General features: G+C 41.6%; 1 protein-coding gene across 1 annotated transcript in view; it reads left to right on the top strand.

Moving 5' to 3' along the window:
• Window positions 1–24,579, top strand: part of PCLO (piccolo presynaptic cytomatrix protein) — a 371,777-nt gene that overhangs the window by 199,470 nt on the left and 147,728 nt on the right. Inside the window, exon 8 of the mRNA XM_030216678.1 lies at window positions 9,826–12,010. Coding sequence (XP_030072538.1) covers window positions 9,826–12,010 — 2,185 coding nt within the window. The remainder of the gene's footprint in view (window positions 1–9,825; window positions 12,011–24,579) is intronic.

Genomic DNA, 24,579 nt, shown 5'->3' with positions numbered 1-24,579 from the left:
GAAAACAATCCATGACCACCTAAACTTCAGGAAATCACTAAAAACCAACCTCTTCAAAAAGGCTTACCCCACCGATCCAACGTAAACCCCCACACCCGGCAACACAGCAAAACCAATGATCGTACCGGACAATTTGCAATCTTCCCTCCCTTCGACCTTCATGGTGCCTGGAACGCACCTACCTTATTCGACTACAACATAACCTTGTATTTGTTTTCAACCGGACTTGGCGAACGTCTTTACGGTACTGTGTAAGCCACATTGAGCCTGCAAATAGGTGGGAAAATGTGGGGTACAAATGTAACAAATAAATAAAAAAATAAAATAAATATTTTCTTTAAGGCAGTGCACAACACTGCCAGTGAGCTACTAATCCAGTCCCAGTGAGACTTCCTTGGTGAATGATCTTGAAACAGAAGAGACACATGTAAGAAAAAAATACTCTGCTGATTTTCCAGCAGTACTGGGAAATGCACTTGAACGTCTACGATCCATTCTTAGTTCTAGAGGAGTGTTACGTCTCTATAGCAACTGGCTTCAGGTTTGCTTCAATCAAATTATCATTCATATGAAACGATGCTATAGCTTGCTTTTTATGTACCTGTGATTTACAGAGGACTGGGTTTATCCTTATTAGCTTCTGGGAAATCTGACTCATCAAACATACAACACAGCTTTATTAAAATGTGCATGCTTTTTCTAACTTAGAATTTCAAGACTTTGATTTTATAGGCTGATAGAACAGAGAATCAATCATTAGCATTGCAGAGGAGAGAGAGAGATGACATCCTAAACTTACTTTTTAAAATGTTTCAGTTTTGACATTTATTAGTCAGTCATTCGTATCCATTCCTTTCAAATATTTAAACACTTTTGCTGTTCCTGCTGCAACCATAGAATGACGTCCTTGTTCTACAACATTTACAAGCTATTTCAGATTATACTAAATATTTTGGCCTGGCACCTGGTTAAACTTAGTGTCTAGCTAAAGATAACTGATGTATCTGTTCCATGGTTATCTTTGAATGGATACTACCAATATTGAGTTAAGTCAGGTCAGAAGATTATCCCATTCTAAGGGGTCCTTTTACCAAGCTGTGGCGAAGAAGGGCACTGTGCTAGCAGTAGGAGGCTGTTTTTTCCCGTGCACCAGGGCCTGTTTTACCACAGTGGGTAAAAAAGCCCCCAGCACAAATGGCCAGGCAGTAAAAAAACTCTTACTGCATGGCCATGCAGCACGGAGCCGTTTCTGCCACCCATTGACGTGGTGTTAAGGGCTCCTGCGCTAAGTCGGCGGTAACCAGCATCAGGTAACTATGATTCAGATTATTTTTCTCAATGTGCATCACTTTGCATTTGTCCTCATGAAATTTCATCTGCCATTTGGATACCCAGTCTTCCAGTTTCCTAAGGTCTTCCTGGAATTTTTCACAGTCCGCTTCTGTTTTAACAACTTTGCAAAGTTTTCTGTCATCTGCAAATTTAATCACCTCGCTTGTCTTTCCATTTTCCAGATCATTTATAAATATATTAAATAACACTGGTCCCAGTACAGATCCCTGTGGCACTCCACTGTTCTCCCTCCTCCATTGAGAGAAATTACTATTTAACCCTTCTCTCTATTTTCTGTACAGTAACCAATTCCTAATCCACAGAAGGACATTTTTTTTGTTTTGTTTTACATTTGTACCCCGCGCTTTCCCACTCATGGCAGGCTCAATGCGGCTTACATGGGGCAATGGAGGGTTAAGTGACTTGCCCAGAGTCACAAGGAGCTGCCTGTGCCTGAAGTGGGAATCAAACTCAGTTCCTCAGTTCCCCAGGACCAAAGTCCACCACCCTAACCACTAGGCCACTCCTCCACATTGCCTCCTATCCCATGACTCTTTAATTTTCTCAGTAGTCTCTCATGAGGAACTTAGTCAAAAGCTTTCTGAAAATCTAGATATACTACATCAAGCTGCTCACCTTTATCCACATATTTATTCTTGCCTTCAAAGAAATGAAGCAAATTGATGAGGCAAGACTTCTCTCAGCTGAACCCATGCTGACTCTTTCTCATTAAACCATGTTTGTCAATATGTTCCTTAATTTTATTCTTTATAATAGTTTACACTATTTTCCCTGGCACTGAAGTCGTACTTACTGGTCTGTAATTTCCTAGCTCTTTCTTGGAACCCTTTTTAAAAATCAGCATTACTTTTGCCACCCTCCAATCTTCAGACCCTCATCACCACAACAAACTCGATCCCCCCCCCCCCCCCCCCCCCCCAGTAATACATCCTCTCTCCCTGAAACCTCCTAGTACAACATCTGTCCTCTACCTTGAACCCCCATGCGAAACCTCCTAGTACAACATCTGTCCCCTACCTTGAACCCCCTGCATAACATCTGCTCCTCACACTCTGAACACCCCTGGCAATGCATTTGATTCCTGACACCTATTCTGAAATCCACAGCAACAAAGAATCCCCCCTGCCCTTACCATACCCCTCAACCCAACTCCAATTCCTGGCATAACTGAGATCCCTTGCCATAGGCGCCCGGTATAAGAGGCTTGGAGAGGCTAAGCCTCCCCCCTGCTGCAGCAGAATGGATCAACTGTGGTCCAGCTGCTCTGAGGGGATTAAATTGTTGATTTACCTCCATCCTCACAGCATGAGCTGTAGTGAAAGCCCTCTAGCAGTTGTAGAAATTGGTTTATGGTTTGTTTACCTTACTGCTGGGAAAGCAGGGGGTGTTGGCTGGAGGTGTCCTGGGTTGCCAGGGAGATATTTAACGAGGATGACTTCCTGACCTGCACTGAGGACAGATAGCAGCAGAACGGATACTGGGCCAGCATGATCAGAAAAAGTCACCAGACAACAAAGGTAGAAAAGATCATTTTATTTTCATTATAGTGTTTGGAATATGTCCACTTTGAGAATCAGGTGCTCAACATTAAAAGTTTATATTTACTTATTTATGGCATTTTATCTCACATTAAACATGAATTAGGGTGTTTTGTGGCTCTACATGAGAATTGTGATGATATGATCCCTTGTTTCATATTGTTGACGGTCTGCATTTTCCGTGTGGGTGGTATATTGGTGTATTAGGTTCTGCCCAGTGTAATATTTATGGTACAGTAAGGTTCTGAGTGTGTTTTTGCACAAAGTTGTGCATAGTGTTTTGCAGTTGAGCAATTGTGCTTAGAATATGCTTTGAGCAACCACTTTATTCTTTGACATATGATACATATCTAATATCTAAATTTAATAAAAGGTATTAATTGTGACTTTTATTTTTATTTATTTATTTTTTCTGCGTGTTATCAGACAATTATGGATTTAAGCTCCACCCCTGACCCCGCCCCCTTTAGCCTCCCTAAACAGTTGGGCCACCGACCGCCTATGTCCCTTGCGTCTAGTGAGAGTTGGAATGATGCTCACTCACTCCTGCTTACACATCCTGGGTCTCAAAATGGTTGCAACAACCCCTAACAGTAATCTCATGGTATTACCACTAGGGGGCATAATGCCAAATAAGATGACTGCTGTGGAGACTAGAGAGAAAGAGAATGATAGATCAGATCTTGAAAGAAGAGAGAGAGATACTTGTGAGAGAAATTAGGGGAGAGCGCTTGAGGGAATTGAGGGGAGATGAGATATGCAGACAGACTGAGATGAAAAGAACTGGTAAGTTAAACTGAAAGAGAGAGGGAGTGATGGGGAAGACTTAGAAGGGAGGGACTGATGGGAAGAAAATGTTAGAAATGACAGAGAGAGAATGATACTTGTGGAGAGATGCTGTGTGCAATTCTGGTCACCACATCTCAAAAAAGATATAGTGGAATTAGACTATGAGGAAAGGCTAAAGCACTTAGGGTTCTTCAGCTTGGAGAAAAGATGGCTGAGGGGAGATATGATAGAGTGGAGTGAAATGGGTAGACAGGAATCGCTTGTTTACTCTTTCCAAAAATACTAGGACTAGGGGGCACACAATGAAACTACAAAGTAGTAAATTTAAAACAAATCGAAGAAAATGTTTCTTCACTCTAGAATTTATTGCCAGAAAATGTAGTAAAAGCAGTTAGCTTAGCAGGGTTTAAAAGAAGGTTTGGCTGGCTTCCTAAAGGAAAAGTCCGTTGACTATTATTAAGATGGACTTGGGGGAAATCCACTGCTTATTTCTTGGATAAGCAGCATAAAATGTATTGTACTTTTTGGGGTCTTGCCAGGTACTTGTGACCTGGTTTGGCCACTGTTGGAAACAGGATGCTGGGGCTTGATGGACCTTCGCTCTCCCAGTATGACAACACTTATGTACTTAGGACTAATCTGAATAAACTACAGGAGAGAGAGACTAGTAGGGAGCAGCTTGACAGAGGACAAATGATACTGATAGAGAAGAGCTAGATGAGAGTACACTTGTGGGGTATATGCACATGTGAATAACTTTTTCAGAGCAGAATACATTTGTGCACAATTGGGGCTGCGTCTGGAAGCCTAATCTATAAAGGCACATGGATGCCTACTCAGTAGGATCATAAATGAATCAAAACCAAATCATCTCCAAAAGAAGATTTAAGAAATCATTTTAAACAATGCTAAGATCATCCCGCACATTCCTCAATCTGCACTTCCCTAACTGCAAAGGTCTGAAATACAAACTAATGCACGCATCAAACTTCACCTACTTGAGCACACAGTTATGGAATGCATTGCCGAGCAAATTAAAAACGATTTACGAATTAAATAACTTCCGCAAACTACTGAGGACTCATCTGTTTAACAAGGCTTTACTCATACTACCCCTCTCCTCAAGACCCTTCACTGGCTCCCTATCCGTTTTCGCATCCTGTTCAAACTTCTTCTACTAACCTATAAATGTACTCACTCTGCTGCTCCCCAGTATCTTTCCACACTCGTCCTTCCCTACACCCCTTCCCGTGCACTCCGCTCCATGGATAAATCCTTCTTATCTGTTCCCTTCTCTACTACTGCCAACTCTAGACTTCGCGCCTTCTGTCTCGCTGCACCCTACGCCTGGAATAAACTTCCTGAGCCCCTACGTCTTGCCCCATCCTTGGCCACCTTTAAATCTAGACTGAAAGCCCACCTCTTTAACATTGCTTTTGACTCGTAACCACTTGTAACCACTCGCCTCCACCTACCCTCCTCTCTTCCTTCCCGTTCACATTAATTGATTTGATTTGCTTACTCTATTTATTTTTTTGTCTATTAGATTGTAAGCTCCTTGAGCAGGGACTGTCGTCTATGTTTGTGCAGCGCTGCGTATGCCTTGTAGCGCTATAGAAATGCTAAATAGTAGTAGTAGTAGTAGTACCACAAAGATCAACCAATGTGAATATACACAACTCCTCCACACTTACTCAGAATTGTCTTATAATATCTGCTTGTTATACTACCATTAGGTTTCATCATTATCAAGCTGCTTAAGATCCTTCTGTTACACTAAATGTATATTTTCTAATATATTTTCACCATCCATGTTGTACTGTAAGCCACATTGAGCCTGCAAAGAGGTGGGAAAATGTGGGATACAAATGCAATAAATAAATAAATACGTCATATGTTGTAGACCATATAAATTGCCATGTAAAATCAACCTGAAAATTCATCTTCCTCCGATTTCTGATTATAATGATCAGTCAATTAAGTGATTTTGATATGAATTTAAAATCTATAGAATAACTGTCATTGAATGTTTTAATACACTTCATATATCATCCTATTTGACACAGAGTATCAGGAAACAAACTGATCTTTTCACTCGCAATGATTGTTTTTATCACAGATGAAGAGTGTATTTGAAATATGGCTCCCTCAGATGGGATGATGTATTAAGTACTTTGATATACTTGTTGAGACAAATTACCTCGAGAGAAGGTGCTACCGGCAGTCCAGTGGCCTGGCCACAGCCCCAATGTTTCAGGTCCTCAGCCACGTATCACCATCTCCCCGATCCCTTGACCCCATAGCACCCAGCCCCTCATCCAGTCCCCAACTCAGCAATCTCCTGATAAGCCAATACCCTAAATGCAAGCTCTGCCCACATGTTCCCAAGGAAACTCTTCCCCAACACCTTTCATCCCAACCCTTTCCCACCCTTGGGACTTACCTAGAAGTGATTCCTGGTAGTCCATTGGGTTGGGGCAAGAGCATTATCCCCTCTGTTCCCATCCCTTCTAGCTATGAGAAGCAAAATGCCTACCATGACCCCCTAGTTGAAGTCTTGCAGTACTACTGCTAGGGAGCATCCTTCCATGCTTTTCTAAAAGAGCCTTTTAGTAACTTCATTGTTTACCCACAAGTCTTTGTACTTTTGGAATGAGTAAACAAGCAATTCATGTCATGGTGGTGTGACTATTAACATTAACACATTCATTGTACCTAGGGGTAGTGAAGACACAGTGTAGGGTATTGCAGGTGATCCAGAACTCTGCAGCACGGATGATCCTGGGTTCTTCTTGGTTTGAACATATAACACCAGGTTTCAATCAACTACATTGGCTATTGGTGTTATATAGACAAAGTGCTGACATTGCTATTTAAGGAGTTGCATCAGGCAAGACCACTTTATTTGGTTCGGGCAGTGCAGCTTCGTAAATCAGTAAGATCATTAAGACCTGAGCATGCAGGATATCTCTCTGTTGCTTCGTCAGTTGGCGGACATTTTTTAGAAACCATGTCTACCACCTTTTTCATAATGGGACCTATACTATGGAATAAATTCCCGGGACACCTATGATGTATGTCACTCTGCAGCTATTCAAAAAGGCATTGAAAACCCACTTATTTCTACAAGTTTTCTGTCGATATTTGTTGATGTGTTTCATTATATTTGTTAGCTTTTAATATGTTGGTTTTATGTTGGATTTTATGTATGTCTTCTTCTGTAAACCACATAGGAATAATGCTAACTGTGGCATTTGAATATTACTACTACTAATCATTTCTATAGTGCTACTAGACTTATGCAGCACTGTACAAGTTACTTTCTCTGTCCCTTGAGGTCTCACAATCTAAGATTTTGTACCTGGGGCAATTGAGGGTTCAGGGACTTGTCCAAGGTCATAAAGAGATGCAGTGGGAATAAAACCCAGGTTGCCAGGATCAAAGCCTGCGGCACTAACCATTAGGCAACTCCTTGTGCCAATGTTATAAAAATGAGCTTTTCTAATATACTCCATACACAAATCTAAATATTTATTTTTCAGACTAGATGCCCTAGACAAATGGAGACTGTGTAGTGGTAAAAAGCTAAAGGATATCAGGGCCTGCCAGACAAGTAGATTCAGATTTATAAGGCTATCCTCACCTAATACATGCAATTAATTTATCAGTATATCTTTATGCGTTCACCATCCCACTGACAACCTCCCTCATTTTGTTCCCTGACAAGAGTTTGATCCAAGACAACATAGAGGGGCATAATCGAACGGCACCGGCCAAATCGATGGGTGGCCATCTTCGGGGCCGGCTCCGTGAAGGGGCGGAGCCAAGCGTATTTTCGAAATACGCTTGGCGCCAGCCAAATCACTCGCCGGGGTTAGATGAGATGGCCGACTCCGATTTTCAGCCATAATGGAAACCGGAGCCAGCCATCTCAAATCCGGCGAAATGTAAGGCATTTGGGCGTGGGAGGAGCCAACATTTCTAGTGCACTGGCCCCCCTGACATGCCAGGACACCAACCGGGCACCCTAGGGGGCACTTTAAAAAAATTAAAAAAAATTAGCTTCCAGGTGCATATCAACCTTCCCTTGTGTGCTGAGCCCCCCAAATCCCCCCCAAAACCCACTGCCCACAACTCTACACTATTACCATAGCCCTAAGGGGTGAAGGGGAGCACCTACATGTGAGTACAGTGGGTTTTGGGGTTTTTGGGGGGGCTCCCATTTACCAGCACAAGTGTAACAGGTAGGGGGTGATGGGCCTGGGTCCACCTGCCTCAAGTGCACTGCACCCACTACAAACTGCTCCAGGGACCTGCATATTGCTGTCAGGGAGCTGGGTGTGACATTTGAAACTGGCAAACAGGCTGGCAAAAAATGTCAGATTTTTTTTGTGTGTGTGTGGAAGGGGGGGTGACCACTGGGGGAGTAAGGGGAGGTGATCCCTGTTTCCCTCCGGTGGTCATCTGGTCAGTTGGGGCTCTTTTTTGGGACTTGGACCTAAAAAAAAAGGGTCCAAATAAAATGGACCAAATTCTCCTGACGGCCGGCTTTCTTTTTTCCATTATTGGGCGAAGCCGGCCATCTCAACGCACGCCCCCGTCCCACCTTCGCTACCATGCCGACACGCCCCCTTTCAACTTTCGCCGGCCCCGCGACAGAACGCAGTTGAAGCCGCCCAAAATTGGCTTTCAATTATGACGATTTGGGCGGATTCAGGAGATCGCCGCCCATCTCCCGATTTGTGTCGGAAGATGGGTGGCGATCACTTTCGAAAATCAGCTGGATAATACCATAGTAAATGATTGCACATAAAGACCTAAACGGTCTATCCAGTCTGCCCAACAGTCACACTATCAAGTCATGATTGAACCAACAATGAATATGACATAAAATACTTGATCATTTTCTCTCTTTGTCATTTGTGGGGTAGACCATAAAAGTCCGCCTGGCTCTGTCCTTTTGTTCCAACTACTGAAATTGCCGTCAAAGCCTATTCCAGCCTATCCAAATCCGTCTGTCATTTGCGGGACACAGACTGTAAAAGTCTGCCCAGCACTATCCTCACTTTCCAAATTACTGGAGTTTCCATCGATGTTTTCTCCAGCCCACCCTACTGTTGATTACTGTGAAAATGGTTAATCCGGGGATTTCTAAAGTTTGCCGTGATTAAGGTGGCAAAGGCCAGTAAGTTCACTTTCATTTGAATTTACTGATGCAAAAGTTTCATCTACCAGTGGATTTATCAGGTAGAGACAGTTGTTAGGCAGTGAGGTGTTTCAAATAAATCAGCTATTATTTATTCAGATCTGTTAGTTTTATGCATGAAATGCTGTTTGTGTGTTATTTTACTAGATTTATCCCTTTAGCTGTCACTGCTGCAAGTGGATTCCATAGTTTAAATATTTACTAACTACCAGTTATCTTCTCAGCCATTACTGTAGCTCCATAATAGATATTGCATAGAAGAGTAAAGGAATAGTTCCAGCCAGGCTCAGTAAATTAGACTTGCCAGTGATGCCATTATGGAACATTATTGAGCCGTTAAATATGAAGTAAAATCGGTCAATATCATTAACCAGATTTATGCTTATCTAAAGAACTACAGTACAAAGGTCATTGATTGTAACAGTCAATATATTCATAATGCGTTCCTCAGAAGAGAACCCAATAAGCAACCATCTCTCTACCAGATGCTTCTGTTAAAGTGTAATTATATAAACATTTGAGCTAGAAAATTCCATTGTTCCCCCTGAATGACCAGAATTTGTTCGCTAGAGTTACATTTGCAGGTTTACTGATAGAAGAGCACAAAAGCCTCATTAGTTTCAGAACTGCTATAAACATAATAATGTAGTTTTTGTTTGAAAACAATTTTATTGATATATAAATTCTGGCTGTAGTAACAAAGATTTTGTGTGTTTTCATCCAAAAGAGTTGAAATGTCCATGTAAGTATAAATATATTATTATTGTAGTCTGTCCTGGTATATGATTACTCACTTGATGCCAAACATTTGATTTTCCATTCATCAGCGAATGGAACACCTAGGGACTGAGTTTACATCACAGCGAAATGTGTGTACAGTTAAGTCAATATAATAAGTCTTTACCAACTCTCGTGTGTTTGACTTTTGTTTTATTATAGAACAAGCATTCTCAAGGTGGCACACAGAAGAAGGTAAAACGAACACTCCCCAATCCACCACCAGAAGAAGCTACGGATAGCATACAACCAGCATATGGCACCGTAGGATCTGTTTCCCGGAGAAGAATCTGCAGAACAACCACCATGGCCAGAGCCAAAATCCTCCAAGATATTGACAGAGAATTGGATTTGGTAGAGCGTGAGTCATCCAAACTAAGAAAAAAACAAGCAGAGTTAGATGAGGAAGAAAAAGAAATTGACGCAAAGCTAAGGTACTTGGAAATGGGCATCAACAGGAGGAAAGAAGCTTTACTGAAAGAGAGAGAGAAACGAGAAAGAGCTTACTTGCAAGGTGTAGCAGAAGAGCGGGATTATATGTCAGACAGCGAAGTTAGCAGTACTCGGACCAGCAGAATAGACGGCCAGCTTGGATTTGAAAGGCCAAGAACAGCTCCACAAACGGAATTTAATCAATATTTACCACCTCAGACTCAGGCTGAATCTCAATTTGCTCCTCCCACAAGTCCATATGCCCAGTATCAGTACCCTTCTCCTGCACTTCCTACCCAAGCGCCAACCCAGTACCCGCAACAGACCCATTACTCACAAACTTTATATCATCAACAAGTTTCACCCTATCAGACCCAACCTTCCTTTCAAGCTGTGCCAACTCTGTCTTTTACACCGCAGACTCAGCCTCAAACAACTCAACAGCCTTCTTATCAGCACTCAACACAGCTGATGATGATCCAACAAAAGCCAAGGCAAAGTGCACTAGATTTGGAACCCAAAATTACCACAAACTATGAAGTGATTAGGAACCAGCCTCTTTTGATTGCACCAGTTTCTTCTGATAGTTCTTATGCTGTTTCTCATCTCAGTAAGTACAGCAATTTGGACTTAAGAATAGGATTGGATGAAAGAAGTAGCATGGCGAGTAGTCCTATGTCTAGCATATCTGCAGAATCTTACTATGCAGATCTGGAACATCATGCATCCAGAAATTTCATGTTGATTGATGATATAGGTGACATTACCAAGGGATCCTCAGCACTGAGTTCTGCTTATAACCTTCATGACAAAGATCTAACAAAAGCGGATCATCTTCTTAGATCCACAGAAATACGAAGAACCCAAGAAGTAACAGACTTTTTGACACCTTTACATACTTCCTCTAGGCTGCATGCTTATGGAAAAGCAGATGAAGATTCAATGGAGGATCCTTATGAGTTAAAACTTCTCAAGCATCAGATCAAGCAGGAGTTTCGTCGTGGAACAGAGAACCTAGATCCTCTAACAGGACTATCTCCATATTACCATTCTGATAGTATTTATAGGCATTTTCCCAAATCTGAAAAATATAGTATCAGCCGATTAACACTTGAAAAGCAGGCAGCAAAGCAGCTTCCACCAGCAATTCTTTACCAGAAGCAATCAAAGCATAAAAAACCTCTGATAGATCCTAAACTAACAAAGTTTTCTCCTATTCAGGAAAACAGAGACTTTGAATCAGATTATGCAAGTTATTTAAGTTCCAGTACTTCATCAATTCCTGGTATTTCTTCCCGGGCAAGGCTTCTTCAAGATGATATCACCTTTGGCCTCAGAAAAAATATCACAGACCAACAAAAATATCTTGCTCCTTCTTTAGCACCAGGCCTTGGATCTAGTGTTGGGACAACACTTAGTCCAACAATGAGATCTACACTACAAGATGAAGCAGACAAGCCCTTTAGTAGTGGTAGTAGATCAAGACCTTCATCTCGACCCTCATCAGTATATGGACTTGATTTGTCAATAAAACGAGATCTATCAAGCTCTTCTTTAAGACTGAAAGCCCAAGAGACTGAATCATTTGATAGTTCCTTCACTCATGGATCCCCTTCCAGTAGAGCAAAGCCATCTAGCCTACCTATTAGCCAAAGCAGAGGAAGAATTCCAATAGTGGCACAGAACTCTGAAGAAGAAAGCCCTTTAAGTCCAGTTGGACAGCCAATGGGAATGGCTCGAGCTGCTGCTGGACCACTGCCTCCAATATCTGCAGATACCAGAGAACAGTTTGGGTCAAGTCATTCACTACCTGAGGTACAGCAACACATGAGGGAAGAATCACGGAGTCGAGGCTATGATCGGGACATAGCATTTATCATGGATGACTTTCAGCATGCTATGTCGGACAGTGAAGGTAAACTAGATGCCAGACTGCTATACTGTAGTCACAATACAAATCCTCATTTCTCTGCTTGCATCTAATTTTAATCGTTCTGTAGTATCCCTCTCCTCCTCTTCATTTTTTTTTTTTTTTTGCTGTGTTCTTTATGCATGAATCTACTTCTGTCACCACCCCGGTTTTAAGTATATCACGTATACAACAGCTTGTTCAAGTTTTGTTTTGTGTTGTTTTATTAATCTACTTGTGCAATGTTATCTTTAAATAATGCAGTTTATGCTTTCCCTAAAGGAAAAGTAGACCCCACTTCTTCCCCCTTTAGGACCTGGTCTCTATTCTTCTGCAAAATTGCTTGAAAAGGTTTTGCTAAATTATGGGTAATTTCCACTAAGCCACTTAGCAGCAATGTGCACAGATACTTTGATACAGTTGTCGTAAATTTTCTAAAAGACGCTATACAGTTTGAAAAATTACTAACACATGGGTGGAAAGGTGTCTGCATACTGCTTGGCCCTACGGTTTCTCTGAAGGAGGTTAAATAGGAGAAATTACATGCATATATTTGAAAATTCCATATGCAGATGTAATTTACTTTCTTAACCCATCTCTACTTTATCGGATGCCCACTGGGCATTCACTAACTCCTTAGTTCACCAGTTAGATGTCTTTGAAAACTACCTTCTATATACTTTGGTAAAGAGCATAGTTTGAATGCTATATATGCAAGACCAGCCCTACCATTGGTTGACTGTGTTTCTTGCACTTGACCCTGCTTTTCGACCTCTATTGACATATGAATGAGACCCTGCAGTGAGTCTCTCTACATGGCCCTGCATCTGTCTGCATCTCTCTCAGACCACCCTGGCATATAGGAGATACCATCAAAGCATTTAAGGGGGAATTTATCAAGATGTGTTAGGATAATAACCCATGTTATTAGCCCCTTAATGTGACTAAAGGGCTCTAACAGTGGGGTTCTTACCCTAAGTACTAAAATAAACTTCCCCATGGTACATAGTAATGAGATGCAAAGTTACAAGTCAAGTTATAGACCTATAATGGCAGTAAAATAACCTCAGCCAGAAGCTGAGGTTATTTTACTAACCTAGGAGTACTGGGCTGCAAATGCTCCTAGGCTACTTCTTAAAGAGGCTGGGCATAGATCAAAGAATCTGACCCCTGATCCCTCCCCACACCCCATCACAACCATCTATTGAAAGGCTCACTCCATGCTGAAACTCCCCACCTGAAGTGGGCCCCCAACATCAAGCCCTTCCCCCTGTTCTAGATTCTCCTCCAAAGAGAAGGTCCTCTGCCAGAAGTAGCCCTGAACCAAAGGCTTTCTTGACCTCAGGGCCCCCCAGAAGTACCTCCCCTACACAAGACTCCCTTTACTCATAGGCCCCCTCGGGCCTACCTTTAATCTTCCCTGGGGTCTAGAGGGGCAGGGCAGGAGTACGTCTAGTAGCGCTTTAGAAATGATAAGTAGTAGTAGTTGTTCCTGCCCTATCTGGATTCAGGATTCAAAATAGAATCAGTGACCCATAATGCTGATCTTCTTGTACTACTTCTAGGGGGTCAGATTTCCATATAAGGACATACTGAAGTGGCCCTGAGGTCAAAGGGTCCTCCAGTTGGGGGCTTGGGGGCTATTTCCAGCAGAGTGGTCTTCCCATTTGAGGTGAGTTTGGAACTAGAGGGAGGCTTGATGTTGGGGGGGGGGTGTTTCAGGTGAGGGTTTTCAGCATGGGGGAGAGTCTTTCAAGACGGGTGTTGTGATGGGGGTGGATGGGGGACAGAGGGCAGTTACTTTGAGCTGTGTCCAGCCCCTTTGAGAAGTGGCCCAGGATCATTGGGCCGTGGCTTTGCTGCCCAGTGCTCCTGGACTGTGGTATAATGCTGTCTGCAAGATTAATCACAATCAGCATTATGTATTTATCTGCAATAATGAGATACTGCAGATTGGGGATTCTCATAGTAAATCAAGGTGAGGTAAAAGCTTACATTTTACTGTTCCTTGATAACTCCCTCTCCCCCTGTAGTGCTAGGAAATATTATGGATGTGCGGAGAAAAATATGTTGGTTCATTTTCTACTTTAGATTTTTTGGTTGATTTTCAGACATGTTTTGGTTCATTTCAAAATGTTTTGCTCATAAGAGATTTTATGTGCAGAAATGTCATTTATTCTCCTTAAATCGCGGGTCGGTACACTTTAAATAGATTTTGAGTGTGCTTTTTGAGGGAAATTAAATGAAATTCAAGTACATAAATAAGCCAAATAAATGGGCATCCCTAATAAATGGAACATGGCCATTTTACACCATTATAAACGTAAATTGCAGCCACAGAAAATTTTGTTACAAATATTTGGCCCATAGTCTAAGGGACTTGTGTGTTTAGCAGCCACCAGTCTGCTGTCCACTGATCTTTGGTGGTGATGTGCAGATAAGAGGATAATTCTCTAAAGAGAACATCAAGAACATTTGCAAATATCCAGAGTGGCAGAGCATGTAGACATACATACATAGCAACATCTATGCATTAATCGATAACATGTCGCCTAAATATGATGGCCTGTAATTGGTGGGCAGAGTCTGGGTGCAGTGTGGGCCAGGTACAGAATTATGTGCATATCCTATAGAATACTAAAATTGAGATTAATGTGTTCTATGTAGCATCTAGGTGTGGCATTTGCAGCAGCTCTGTGATTGGTGTAAGTCATTGCCTGTGTATTTGCACTGCTGCTCTAGAATTCTGTAGCGAATGGTACATAAGTACATAAGTACATAAGTAGTGCCATACTGGGAAAGACCAAAGGTCCATCTAGCCCAGTATCCTGTCACCGACAGTGGCCAATCCAGGTCAAGGGCACCTGGCACGCTCCCCAAACGTAAAAACATTCCAGACAAGTTATACCTAAAAATGCGGAATTTTCCAAGTCCATTTAATAGCGGTCTATGGACTTGTCCTTTAGGAATCTATCTAACCCCTTTTTAAACTCCGTCAAGCTAACCGCCCGTACCACGTTCTCCGGCAACGAATTCCAGAGTCTAATTACACGTGGGGTGAAGAAAAATTTTCTCCGATTCGTTTTAAATTTACCACACTGTAGCTTCAACTCATGCCCTCTAGTCCTAGTATTTTTGGATAGCGTGAACAGTCGCTTCACATCCACCCGATCCATTCCACTCATTATTTTATACACTTCTATCATATCTCCCCTCAGCCGTCTCTTCTCCAAGCTGAAAAGCCCTAGCCTTCTCAGCCTCTCTTCATAGGAAAGTCGTCCCATCCCCACTATCATTTTCGTCGCCCTTTGCTGTACCTTTTCCAATTCTACTATATCTTTTTTGAGATACGGAGACCAGTACTGAACACAATACTCCAGGTGCGGTCGCACCATGGAGCGATACAACGGCATTATAACATCCGCACACCTGGACTCCATACCCTTCCTAATAACACCCAACATTCTATTCGCTTTCCTAGCCGCAGCAGCACACTGAGCAGAAGGTTTCAGCGTATCATCGACGACGACACCCAGATCCCTTTCTTGATCCGTAACTCCTAACGCGGAACCTTGCAAGACGTAGCTATAATTCGGGTTCCTCTTACCCACATGCATCACTTTGCACTTGTCAACATTGAACTTCATCTGCCACTTGCACGCCCATTCTCCCAGTCTCGCAAGGTCCTCCTGTAATCGTTCACATTCCTCCTGCGACTTGACGACCCTGAATAATTTTGTGTCATCGGCGAATTTAATTACCTCACTAGTTATTCCCATCTCTAGGTCATTTATAAATACATTAAAAAGCAACGGACCTAGCACAGACCCCTGCGGGACCCCACTAACTACCCTCCTCCACTGAGAATACTGGCCACGCAATCCTACTCTCTGCTTCCTATCTTTCAACCAGTTCTTAATCCATAATAATACCCTACCTCCGATTCCATGACTCTGCAATTTCTTCAGGAGTCTTTCGTGCGGCACTTTGTCAAACGCCTTCTGAAAATCCAGATATACAATATCAACCGGCTCCCCATTGTCCACATGTTTGCTTACCCCCTCAAAAAAATGCATTAGATTGGTGAGGCAAGACTTCCCTTCACTAAATCCGTGCTGACTTTGTCTCATCAGTCCATGTTTTTGTATATGCTCTGCAATTTTATTCTTAATAATAGCCTCCACCATCTTGCCCGGCACCGACGTCAGACTCACCGGTCTATAATTTCCCGGATCTCCTCTGGAACCCTTCTTAAAAATCGGAGTAACATTGGCTACCCTCCAGTCTTCCGGTACTACACTCGATTTAGGGACAGATTGCATATTTCTAACAGTAGCTCCGCAAGTTCATTTTTTAGTTCTATTAATACTCTGGGATGAATACCATCAGGTCCCGGTGATTTACTACTCTTCAGCTTGCTGAACTGACCCATTACATCCTCCAAGGTTACAGAGAATTTGTTTAGTTTCTCCGACTCCCCCGCTTCAAATATTCTTTCCGGCACCGGTGTCCCCCCCAAATCCTCCTCGGTGAAGACCGAAGCAAAGAATTCATTTAATTTCTCCGCTACGGCTTTGTCCTCCTTGATCGCCCCTTTAACACCATTTTCGTCCAGCGGCCCAACCGACTCTTTGGCTGGTTTCCTGCTTTTAATGTATCTAAAAAAATTTTTACTATGTATTTTTGCTTCCAACGCTAATTTCTTCTCAACGCTAATTCCTTTTGCCCTCCTTATCTCCGCTTTGCGTTTGGCTTGGCATTCCTTATGATCTATCCTGTTACTTTCAGTTGGTTCTCTTCTCCACTTCTCCACTTTCTGCTCATAGCACCACAGATACTCCCTCTAAATGCCCAGCACTATCTGGATAGTGCCAGGGTGGAGTTAGGCAGAGCCAAGTGCATTTTGCCAAGCTATACAGACAGAGCCCGATTCAGTAAGTGGAGCCCAAAGTTAGACGCCATCAAGATTTGCGCTTAATGGTTCCGAAAAATCTGTGCGGTAGAAAAAACGCCTAGTGGTACTCTCTGAAGTACAGCTACATTTTACAGAATCGGCTTAAATTTCTGCATGAATACACCGAGCGTCTCTCCACATGACTACATTTGGTTGCATATGTTTAGGGGCCATGTTTTTCTTAGGCTAAATCCCGATGCCTAAATTAGGTGCAGAGCAGGTATATTTTATAATAATGTGCATGGATTTTCGAAACACGCATGACCTGCCCACTCCACACCTATAACCTTACCTCCTTTTCAACTATGTGCCGTGGAATTTACTTGCATCACATTACAAAATACACTTAACGAGTTGTGCGCGTAAATCTTAATTAATGCCAATCAATGCTGATAATTGCTTGTTAACATCCAAGCAACAGCGCTGATTAACTAGTTAACCAATTAAGTTATGCACATTGTTGTAGAATACTGATCAATTTCCACGAGGACATACAGGCACAACATATAGAATTTGGGGGTAAGCGACTTTTATATGGATAGCAATTGAATATTGCTGCTATAATGGCAGTTCTATAACTGGGCACTGATATTTACATGCTTCTTGCATGTATGAACGTACAGAATGCCAGCATGTTCATATGCACACTTATGTGAATAAGTGGCAGCAAATGACTAAGTGCTATTCTGTAAGTTGGGACAGTATGAGGCATGGGTGGTACTGCCAATTATGCATGCAACTGCAAGAATGAGTAAGTTACACATGCCCTTGCTGCATTCATGTGTCTGCAGTTATGCCAGTTGTTTATTTATTTATTACATTTGTATCCCACATTTTCCCACCTATTTGTAGGCTCAATGTGGCTTACATAGTACCAGAGAGGCCGTTGCAGACTGCGGTGTGAACAAATACAGGGTGATGTTGTGGTAAGATCAAGTTCATGTGGTACAGCCACATTAGGGAATTGGAGGACGGAAGAGTTGTGTTATGTTCATTACATGCTTTAGTTTGGTTGTGTTGCAGAGATTAGGCATTTAAGTTGGATTGGTAGGGTATGCCTTTTTAAACAGGTTGGGTTTTAGTGATTTCCAGAAGTTTAGGTGGTCGTACGTCATTTTCAAGGCTTTTGGTAATGCGTTCCACAGTTATGTGCTTATGTAGGAAAAACTAGATGCGTAAGTTGTTTTGTATTTAAGTCATTTGCAGCTTGGGTAGTGCAGATTTAGATAAGATCATGTTGATTCAGATGTATTTCTAATTGGTAAGTTGATCAAGTCTGTGATGTAACTCAGGGCTTCTCCGTAGATGATTTTGTGAACCAGGGTGCAGATTTTGAAGGCGATGTGTTCTTTGATTTGGAGCCAGTGTAGTTTTTCGCGGAGGGGTTTTGCACTTTCAAATCGCATTTTACCAAATATAAGCCTAGCTGCCATGTTTTGAGCGGTCTGAAGTTTCTTTAAGGTTTGTTCTTTACATCCCGCATACATTCCATTGCAGTAATCTAAGTGGCTTAGTACCATTGATTGTATCAGGTTGCAAAATGTTTCCCTCTTGAAGAATTGCTTCACGCATTTGAGTTTCCACATTGCGTGGAACATTTTATTTGTTGTGGATGCCACTTGGCTCTCTAGTGTTAAGTTACGGTCCATTGTAATGCCAAGGATTTTCAAGCTGTCTGAGATAGGAAGGGTGTGATCTGGGGTGTTGATACTTGTGGGGATGTCCACGCTGTGTTGGGATGAGACAATGAGTTTTTTCTTTATTGAGTTTTAGTTGAAATGCATTTGCCCATGAATCCATGATGTTCAGGCCGAGCTTGATTTCGTTGGTGATTTCTGTCAGTTTGGTTTTGTAAGGAATGTATATTGTGACATCGTCTGCTTATATGAAAGGACTGAGGCCATGGTTGGATAAGTACTTGGCAAGTGGGGTCATCATTCAGTTGAATAGGATCGGTGATAGCGGTGATCCTTGCGGTACTCCACGGTCTGCTTTCCACGGTGATGATATGTTTGAATTTGATTTTACTTGATATGATCTTGTGGTTTGGAAACCCTTGATCCAGTTAAGTATGCTTCCACCAATCCCGAACTTATCTAGTAATCTTATTAATATATTATGGTTTACCATGTTGAATGCACTAGACATGTTGAATTGGAGGAGAAGGATGTTTTTGCCTGTTGCTATTTCCTGCTTGAATTTGGCTAGAAGAGTGAGTAATACTGTTTCCGTGGTGTGGAGGGGGTGAAAGCCTGACTGTGATTTGTGTAATATTGAGAATTTGTTTATGTAATCTGTTAGTTGTTTGAGTACCATGCTTTTCATCAGTTTGACCACCAACGGAATAGATGCTACTGGACAGTAGTTAGTCATTTAGTTTGTTTTTTTCTTGGTATCTTTTGGTATTGGGGTGAGTAGGATATTGCCATTTTCCTTAGGGAAGAGGCCTTGCTGAAGCATGTAATCTAGGTGGGATGTGAGGTCTGCTATGAAGTGGTCAGGGGTGGATTTCATTAGGTAGCTGGGACAGGTATCTAGTTTACAGTGAGTGTTGGAAACCCTTCTAATCGCCTAGGTAACTGTTTCGACGGTAAGGAGGGTGACGTTTAACCAAGTCCGATCTGCCAGATATTCTCCAATGGTTGGGTCCAATTCATTAAGGAAGTTTTCAATGTCGGTGTTGTTCTGAGGGTAGCGTGTTGCTACCTCATATAATGGGACAAAAGATGCAAACGCATACTAGATGAAATTGCATCCTTACGAACAAGAACCCCAAGCAAGCATAACTCGACACCATAGTTCTACAATGAACTGGAAAAGTTAAAAACACAAACCAGGAAACTCAAACGAGCATGGAATAAAACAAAAGATGAACATACACTCAACACATGGAAACAAATACAAAGAAAATACAAATACGCAATAAGACAGGCCAAAAGATCATATTATAAAACCAAAATAGGGACAGATTACAAAGACATGAAGAAATTATACCAACTCGTGAACAAACTCCTAGACACCAACTTGGTCACTATCACCAATACAGACATCCCATCTGCAGATAAACTTCTAAATGTTGATGGATAAAAAAAGTCTCAGAAACCAATGGGAGTTAATTTATCATACACCTCCGTTTTTCAATCATAGGCTAAAAACCTCCTAAAACCTAAAAACCTTTAGGTCAATGTTGAATCTGATAACACTTTAACAGTTTAAGGGGCCCTTTTACTAAGCCGTGTAGGCGCCTAAGCATGCACAATGAGTGTCAATTTTGAGTTACCGCTCAGCTACTGCATAGCCCTTGTGGTAATTTCATTTTTGACACACTTCCGCTACATGTGCCAGAAAATATTTTTATTTTCTTGTATGCGGACAGTAATCAGCATTTTACACGCGTAGACCATTACCGCCTGGTTACCGTGTAAGACCTTACTGCTAGGTCAATGGCTGGTGGTAAGGTCTTAGACCGAAAATGGGCACGTGGCAATTTTTATTTTGCCGTACGTCCATTTTCAGCAACAATTTAGAAAAGGGCATTTTTTACAGGTGTACTGAAAAATGATTCTGCGCGCCCAAAACACGCGTCTACACTACCACAGGCCATTTTTTAGCATGCCTTTGTAAAAGGGCCCCAAAGGTTGGTATCCCCTGAGGCAGTGGGTCTGACACCACGAAACAGTGGCCAGCATTGGGGTGACCTTTTGCAAGATGAGGATAAGCTAAATATTTCATATGTCTTTTTAAGAAAATCTACGAACAGAACAAAGCAGACAGGATAGAAGTTTAAAAGTCTTTATTGCAGAAGTCCAAAATATCTTTATTGCTAGGAATGTGCAATAAAGATTTTTTTGAACTCGTATGAAAAAGACTTTAGGACTTCTATCCCTTCTGTTTTGGTCTGTTTGTGTATTTTGCTGCAGACAGCAAGAGCCTCTTCCTGTTTGCTGTGGTTTTTAGGAAAAAGTTTGAAAAATATGACATTTTTGATTAAAGGCAGAGGAAGTTTTTAGCCTATGATTGAAAAATGGAGATGTATGATAAATTAACACCTGCTGGTTTCTGAGGCTTTTTCTTCCCGTCAACATTTGAATGAAAAATTGATTTTGTGGTGATATATATTGAATCTCTATACACTTGTTCAATGAGGTTATACAAATATCCCATAATAAAATCTGGGCACCCAGATGATATAATAGAGTCGGAGTTCACCAGGCAGCATTGAGATGTCTCAAAAGAGATGCCCAGTTGCAGAATTTCCCCTGTCCCCTGGATTCTATGCAGGTTGCCCAAAATTGGGCATGTAAATTGCAGGGCAGATGTACAAGATCAAATTAACGAGTTAACAAGGTGTCAAAAATCAATAATTGGAGTTAATCGTCATCAATTTGGATTTTCGTGTGCATCTGGCCTGGTCGCTATTCTCTAACATCCACACAGTGCATCTCAAAAGGAGACGTGGCCGTGGAAGTGGCATGGACTGGTCAGGGGCATTCGTGGATATTAGATGCAATGTTATAGAATACTTGAAGATTTACACCAGGTTTCAGCAGACGTAAGTCCTTGCGGCCAACGTCGGGTGCGGGATTCGGCTCTAAGCACTATGCTGTAAAGGTCACTTAGTGTTTAGCACAGATCTAAATGGCACCTGTGGGCAGAAATCAGTCCTGATTAAGGGGCACCTAGATTTAAGCACGGCATATTGAATATGTTTAGTTGATATCTCAGCGCCTAAACCTATCCATTTACACCAAAAAAAACCCATGGCGTAAATCATGGCGCAGAGATTTAGGCGCACTGAGCCATAGTCTATAACTATGTGTATAAATTTCAGAACGCCCACAAAATGTCCGTTTTCCCACTCATAACTATACTCCTTTTTGCCTGCGTGTGTTGCATGTAAATTCTTAGTGCCAATTACTGCTCATTATTGCTTGTTGTGTCCTCTTATCAGCACTCAGCTTGTTAAGTTATGCGTATTGTTATAGAATCTGCTTGGATTTCGGCGTAGATCTTCAGGCACGCTATATTGAATCTGGGGCTATACGTATACCTGGGCAAAATGCATTTGCTCTTCCCTAATGCCACCCTGGCACTATCCAGATAGTGCTGGGCATTTAGAGGAAGTATCTGTGGCCCCAGTGGATTAGAGATTCTCTTACATATTTTATGGATTTTCCATATAGTTAGCTCTTTAATTTAGGACAACAGTAAGCAGTGTAGTTATATGTAACGTACCAGAGTAATGCCACTGTAGCTTTCAACGTATATTCAGCAGAACCTCTGCCCTGACAGTGTTGCTGAATGTGCATTTTTTAACGCTGTGGCTGGCGTTTAAAAACCCGATTACCACCGGGTCTGAAAATGGACCCCATTCATATCATATCAACTACCCTGCACTGATATTGTAAACGTGGTTTTTCTGATGATGTGTGATATAAAACATGATAAAGATATATCAGATTGCGTTTGTGTTCAAAGAACAACCATTTTGGTTGGCATCGACCCATTTCCCATTCTTGAAAAGTGCTATTAAGAAGCAGTATTTATTTATGTATTTCATTTATTTATTAGGATTTATTTGCCACCTTTTTGAAGGAATTCACTGAAGGCCGCGGTGTACAGTAAGAACAAATCAAACATGAACAATAGACAATAACAGCAGTAAAAACATTCAAATAACAATATGCAATAAAATCATTGCAGTTCAGTTTTGACTGGGCAGGCTGGTTCTATCATGAGGGTTGCAGTAGGCTTTTTACTATGCTGAACAGCTGCTTGGTTGAATTGGCAGCCTGTTCAATGCATTGAGAGAAATATTGTTTTTTTGGTTGCTATTTTGGCTTGGCGGTACTTTGTCATGTGTTTCCTACAGTTTAGCCTGTCCTCATCCAGCTGAGATTTATGCCATCTCCTTTCCAGTTTCCATCGTAAGGGTCCATATTTCTGGAGAAACCCAAAGTGAGGCTTAAGACCTTTTTAAGTGGTGCCATTTTCTCTTAGGTCTTAGCTAAGTGCATATTTCAAATATCACCCTATTCTGACACTGTTGTTGTCTTTTCATCCACATGTGGATAACCCAAGGACTCTAAGAAATTCTCAGCAATCAGCTTTTTCTTGTCTCGGGCCTCCTTCCAAACTCTGAGAGGTGCCATTTTTTTCAGGTGGTCACTGAGGGAAAACTTAATTAGAACTTGGTCTGTCCATGATAGGGATGTTTTTTTCAATACTGCTACCCCAGTACTCTGGGATATCAACCCCTTTGTAGAATACCAAGTCTAGTATATGACCCTTTTCATGGGTTGGAGAATTGATCACCTATGTGATTCCTAGTACTGTCATCATGTCCACGAAGGCAGCTATGGTGGTATTTGTGGTTTTGATGTGTAGATTGAATTCTCCCATGATCACCATCCTAGGGTAATTCAGGGTCACTTGTATAATCAGATCAAGGAGTTCTTGTAGAGAAGATGTGTTGTTACAAGGTGCTCGGTATACCATGAGCATCCAGATTGGTTTCTCCTCTTCTAGCTGGATTAAAAGAAATTCTGATTCATTCTGGTAGCATAACAACTAATGGAATACACGACAAAATTCACAGTCCTTCATAAATCCCAATCAGGATACAGACCACAACACAGTACCCAAATGATCATAACAAACCTGATAACAAAGTTCAGGAGCTTGATAAGCCAAGGTCAGAGTATACTACTGCTACAATTTGACATGTCAAGTGCATTCGACCTAGTGGATCACGCAACACTAATGGCCCTGTTTGATGACATGGTAATCAGCAGGTCAGTGGCAACATGGTTTGATGGATTCTTAAAGACCAGATTCTACATAGTGAAGATGTCAAACCAGCTATGAGCCTCTTGGATTTCTGAGGTACTACAGGGCTCCCCAATATCGCTAATATTGTTCAATGTAATGATGGCCCCACTAGGAAAAAAACTGGAACTAATGGGCTTCAATCCATTCATATATGCAGATGATATCACCATGTACATACCATTCAAGAGCAGCATCACAGAAATAATAGACAAAGCCAAAAGAGGTCTGGACCTTAAGGAAAACTGGGATGCAATGTTCAAACTCAAATTAATTAGGGATAAAACAAATTTCTGGTTCTATCAAGTCAACACAACTCCACATCACACCAAAACATCACAATCAACCATCAAACATACAAAATCGAAAAACAGCTAAAAATACTGGGAATTATCATTGACAAACATCTAACACCAAACAATTAGGTAGCAGCAGTAACAACAAAATACTTCAAAACACCATTGAAACTGAAAAGGATCAGAGACTATTTTCCAAAACAATCATTCTGGGTAATAGTACAATTGTTAATACTATCACAGTTCGACTACTGCAACGCAGCATACGTAGGGTGCAAGGAGAACACACTAAAATCACTACAAACTGTCCAAAACACAGCAGCATGGCTAATTTTTAAGAAATAAAAATTCGAAAGAGCCATTCCACTGCTTGAAATACTACATTGGCTGCCAATCAAAGCTAGACTAGTCTTCAAAGCCAGCACCTTCATTTACAAAATATTATTCGGTATGTCACCTGAATATATGCTAGATATGATTGAACTATCCCCAAGAAA

Source organism: Microcaecilia unicolor, chromosome 10 (genome assembly GCF_901765095.1).
Source record: "Microcaecilia unicolor chromosome 10, aMicUni1.1, whole genome shotgun sequence".
NCBI classification, from domain to species: Eukaryota; Metazoa; Chordata; class Amphibia; order Gymnophiona; family Siphonopidae; genus Microcaecilia; species Microcaecilia unicolor.
This window is presented reverse-complemented; position numbering and strand designations above follow the sequence as displayed.